Source organism: Branchiostoma floridae, chromosome 7 (genome assembly GCF_000003815.2).
Source record: "Branchiostoma floridae strain S238N-H82 chromosome 7, Bfl_VNyyK, whole genome shotgun sequence".
NCBI lineage: Eukaryota > Metazoa > Chordata > Leptocardii > Amphioxiformes > Branchiostomatidae > Branchiostoma > Branchiostoma floridae.
Window position 1 is genome coordinate 20,428,869 of NC_049985.1, and position 5,614 is coordinate 20,434,482.

A 5,614-nucleotide genomic window follows, 5' to 3' on the forward strand; every position below is an offset into this window, starting at 1 on the left:
CATGTCTTATGTTTGTCTTTAGTTTGTCTCATAAGTCATTTCACACTCACTTACTCACTATTTGTTGTTTGATTTGTTTTCTTATCAAAAGTGACATTTGATAAGAAAAATATTAAAGGAGCTTTTATCTTCATGTACTTTATATTGTATAGGAGAAATTAGAAGGCCATGATATACAGTGACATGTCTCTGTGGCGCAAGCAGTAATGCAGCCCTGCTGCTTGGCTACATGTATATATATCAAATTCCGTGAGGTCCCCCCAGCTCGGATGTGTTGTAAGGGATTGCATGTGACATAAAGCCGGCAGCTCCATGTATGAGGGAGCTTCAGGCATATGCCTAAAGTGTCAATTCTCTGAAAGAACCAACACTTATAGAAAAGAGTAAGGGTGACAAGGTGTGCTTAGCTCAAATACACGAGCTGTAGTGGAGCTGCATTGCCGTACTAGCTAACGAAAAAGCGTGATGCTTGTTGTCAGTGTAGAGTATGACCACTTTACAACTTACGGTGACCTCCTTTTTTTGTTATTGGGTGGGCCGACTACTCTATCTTTGCAGCCAGGGGCTGAATTGCTAGGACTAGGAGCTCACAATAGGCGTGGCTAAATTGCAAGGGTCTGGAGCATCTTGCCATTCAGTGCCACTCAGGTGACCTCAATACGACAGAAGCTGCCTCAGGTGCAGCCTGTAGTTTTGAACCACTCACACTGGAAGGAACCTGTCTCTTTTCGATAAGTGCGGTGGGGTCTTAAATGTGCTTTAGGTGTGGCTCTCCTCAAACCCAGGGCCTCCATTTAACATCCTGTCCGAGGAATGGACATAACCTAGAGCTGTGTACCAAAATATTAGGTACAGGCACAGGTACACAGGTTTAGGTCTGGACCTGAACATGTACATTGTACCTTAATGAGTTTGATCAATTATTTGTAAGTTACGAATATAGCCAACTGACTTTTATATCATAAATTGTCATCTTTGAATGACGAATTACATATTTTAGCCTCAAAACGAAGTTTCCTTAATTTTTAACTGCAAGATTATCACAATTATCATCGTTCACTCTAGATTTACCTATCTGTAGTCTTAAACAGTGGTGTCAACTAGTGCTTTAGTTAGTTTAGGTACAGGTACAGCAGGGTTCGAAATACCAGGTAAAATTGGAGCTGTGCAGGTATTTCTGGTGTCTACCTGCACCTAACCTATTACTACGCATATCTGCCGACCACATAGCTACCCCTTTGTGCCACATATTCAACAGTTCTATTGAACAGGAGATTTTCCCCACACAGTGGAAAAGTGCAAAGGTACTTCCGCTAATAAAAAACAAAGCCCTTCAACCATGTACTCCATATGTCTCCCCACAGGTGATAGAGGAAGAGGAGTTTCTGATGCTGCCTAAGGCACAGCTTGCAGAACTCATCGCGTCAGAAGACCTTCACGTGTCCAATGAGGAGGAGGTTTTTAATGCAATCATGTCGTGGGCTTATCACGACAGGGAGAACCGCAAACACCACATAGCAGAACTTCTCAAACAGGTGAACATATGTCATGCTTTCTTACTGTGCATGTGCGCCTTCTATTGACTCTTGAAAGCATTGCACATGTCTATATTTTATACAATATTTTTTGGCTGAATTAGAAACAGGATAGCCAAAAATATTACAGCTGCAAAACTTCTCAAACCAAACATATACCACACTTTCTACTGTGCAATGGGCCTCTTATACATACTCTTGTATAATGCCATGTAAAAGTCACGCAATAGTATTGTCACATGCTATCAAGTGTATGAGTGCCCCCTACTATAGCTAAAGGGGTTAATAAACCGAGTGAACAATTCACCTGAGTCCAGTACCTTTTTCCAGAGCACAAACTACAAATGTACAGTGCATTAGGGATTTGAACCCAGAACCTTGTAGATTCTAAGTCACCTGAACTATATACAGCCACAAGACCACCATGCCACCTATCATACAAAGAATCCACCAATGTCTCCCTGTAGGTTCGGCTGCCCCTGCTGTCTCCTCACTTCCTGGTGGACACAGTGGAACATGAGGACCTGATCAAACAGGACCTGGCCTGTCGAGACCTGCTGGACGAAGCCAAGAACTACCACATGCTGCCCGACAGGCGGGGACGCATCAAACGGGACCGCATCAGGCCCAGGCGCTCTTGTGTAGGTCAGTATGGGGCCGGTAGATCATCTTTAGTTTAGTGTAACCAGGTCAACAACGGATTTGGGTGGAAGTATTGAGGGTATTCTGAATAAAGAAATCCTCATAGTCATACGGTATACTCTGGCACATTGGCATCGTGGTGTTGAATTTCCTGCACTATTTGAGTGTATTAATAAATAGTATATAGTTTTTACTACTTCAATGCAAAATTTGCAATGGCAGAGAAGGAATATGGGAGTTGAACACACAACACCACCAGTGGACAAACCCTCTGCTGTACAAATTGTAGTGATACCACATCTTTGTGTTCTCCAAGGCTAAAAAACAGAGATGGGTCACAACTGTTTAGCAGGGATGCGGACTGGTATACATGTACATGGACATGCAACAACGGACCTGAAAAATCAGTGACCGGATTTTGGACTGATTAGAAAATTAAAACACTATATTGGCAGGTGTCCACATATTCTGGGGCTTATCGGTCTAAGAAAAAAACAAGTGAAGTAGAGTTTATTTTATACTTAAGTCATTTCTGACAGGTTTCTACTGTCAAACTTACAAAGACAGTTAGCATTAACGTTGTTTACATGAACTTTAAGTTAAGATTTTAGAATGCCATTGGTAGTTGGATACTCCTTCAAAGCCATTCCTTAATTAGATTGTAAAAAAATGGAGCACTGTTTTGATCTACTCAAGTTTTCTAGTACTATCCATAACTGCTGTGGGAGGAACATTGACCCTGTGTTATCCCCAGGTGTGATCTACTATCCATAACTGCTGTGGGAGAAACATTGACCCTGTGTTATACCCAGGTGTGATCTACTATCCACAACTGCTGTGGGAGAAACATTGACCCTGTGTCATCCCCAGGTGTGATCTACTATCCATAACTGCTGCGGGAGAAACATTGACCCTGTGTTATACCCAGGTGTGATCTACTATCCATAACTGCTGTGGGAGAAACATTGACCCTGTGTTATCCCCAGGTGTGATCTACTATCCATAACTGCTGTGGGAGAAACATTGACCCTGTGCTATCCCCAGGTGTGATCTACTATCCATAACTGCTGTGGGAGGAACATTGACCCTGTGTTATCCCCAGGTGTGATCTACTGCTGTGGAGGGATGGACACCACGCGACACTCGCTCAGCAGCGTGGAGAGATTTGACCTCAGCTCCGGGAAGGTCAGCATCGTGGCCAGCATGAACACACCGCGCAGCGGGGTCGGAGTCGCTGTGCTAGAGGGCCGTGTATACGCCGTCGGTAAGGGATACTAGTACTATGAGCCCTCTCCCCCAATAAATATCATACAGTCCCTAAGCCTGTTTCAAGACTGTTTCATCCCTGTTTTGTCTGTTTTCAGACCATTCTTTGTTGGCAACGGTAGTCTTAGGTTAGGTTATGGCCATGTATATGCCATTTACAAGGGTTACTGTGAGGTTAGGTGTTAGATTGTAAGAACACACTTTGCAGCAGGGTCGGGCGACTGTGGACAGGAAGACACTCGCCATTCCAGCCCTCCTAGTACTTACCCCAGGCAATCGGGCAATACGAACTTGTCTAACCTGTGTCTGAATTTAGTTCGTGCATATATCTGACCACAATGGCATTAGAGAAAACAACATCCTGTTTTTGTATATAGAAATGCTTGCCCTGTTGTAACATCCTCTCCATCATTGGTTCCAGGTGGCCATGATGGCAGTCAGTACCTGAACACAGTGGAATGTTACACTCCGGCTGAACGCCGGTGGAAGTATGTCGCGCCCATGTCAACCGCCAGGAGATACGTGGCGGTGGGCGTGATGGGAGGACTGTTGTACGCTGTAGGAGGCTATGACGGATCTGCCGTGCTTGACTGTGTGGAAGTCTATGACCCAAACTCTGACCATTGGCGTAAGTTTGAATATTCAGCTTTACATGTGCATACATAATACATTTGAAACTATCCTCTATGTTTGCCATGCATTTACATGTACCTAAACATTTGTGGCGCCTGGCCCAATACATGTAGGTGGGGTGTTCCGAGGTCCTGGATTCAAATCCTGACAAGCTGTGATTCCTAGACAATACCCAAATAAGAATGAATGATTTAGGAGATTCTTTATTACCGGTATAAGCAAACTTCACAGGCCTACATTTAGACCCTAAACCTACATTCCAGCCATAATATTCCAGCCATTACGTGTAGTGTGTACTAGATTAATGCAAGTTCTTAGTAGCCTGCTATTATAATGCTTTGGTCTATATTGTACATTGTGTTTTCTGTCAATTTTTTCTAGAACCCACATGTCCTGTTTTAATTCACAGCCAGTAGCCTTATACAATGTATATAACTTTGCCTTACATTATACATTGTACCTGCGACTGTGCAATAAACTTTGACTTGACTATTGTATTGAATGAATGCATAATGAATTTTATTTGCAACTTTTTCAATTATGAATGAACTAATCAATCAATCAGTCAGTCAGTGAAGTTATACGACAGTTTTTTTGTGGTCCAAGTCCAGAGGATCAGGTCCTAGACCTACTTGTCTTCGAAAACTTGATGCTGGGCAATACTCTAAATTTCATTACAAAGTATTGTTTCGGGGAATATTCAACTTCCACTGGCATTTTAAAAGCGTATCTTCCAATGATGAAAACAACACTATCTTGGTAAAAATGATAGTATCAAGCTGCTTTTTAGTTTTCTGCATTTTTTGTCATGATTTTGTCGTTGCTAGGTTATGCAGCTCCAATGCACTGTAAGCGGCGGCACGTTGCAGTTGGTGTTCTGGAGGGTCAAATGTACGCAGTGGGCGGCCACGATGGTGCGTCATACCTAAAGAGTGTGGAGAGATATGACCCTGAAACTACCCAGGTTAGTACTTCCTAATCTTTACAAAAGTTTGTTCTTTCTTGCCTTAAGTTTGCTAATGACATTAAAGGAGAACTACATTGTAAACTCCAGAAGGGGAATCATTACAATTTCTTTGTTCTGATAATGATTTTAGGAGGGGAAAGATGCATATAACTCCGTCACTGCATTGATAAAGTACCTACTAGCCCTGAATGCATAAAATGGAAATCAGTATGCTAATACTATTGTCTAAGCTTCCCAAGTACCCTCTAATTAGATTATAAGCCATCTCAGCTAATGGCTTATACAATGTGCCTGGCAAGGTCTGAAAAATGTTAGATGAAAATTTCAGTGGCTATAAGAATAACTTCTCTAAGACCTGTCAATTGTGTTATTTGATGCCTTATCAAATAGTGGACCAAAACATCAACTTGAAACCAATTGGCATAAGTAGACAAGCTTTTTTAACACATTAATATGCCACAATGATGGAGAATTTGTGAATATTGAAACAACCAGAGGGGCGAGTAAGAACAGAAAGAAACAACACCCCGACTCCCGGGATTCGAACCCGCGCCGAACCTGGCAGCCGGAT

At 42.5% G+C, this 5,614-nt stretch overlaps 1 protein-coding gene across 1 annotated transcript in view; it reads left to right on the forward strand.

Moving 5' to 3' along the window:
- LOC118419169 (kelch-like protein 20) overlaps positions 1 to 5,040 on the forward strand; it is a gene marked incomplete at its 3' end in the record, with an annotated part of 19,935 nt that extends 14,895 nt beyond the window's left edge. The window contains 5 exon segments of the mRNA XM_035825488.1: positions 1,365 to 1,535; positions 2,003 to 2,180; positions 3,280 to 3,441; positions 3,865 to 4,071; positions 4,904 to 5,040. Coding sequence (XP_035681381.1) covers positions 1,365 to 1,535; positions 2,003 to 2,180; positions 3,280 to 3,441; positions 3,865 to 4,071; positions 4,904 to 5,040 — 855 coding nt within the window.
- Positions 5,041 to 5,614: the final 574 nt, after the last annotated feature.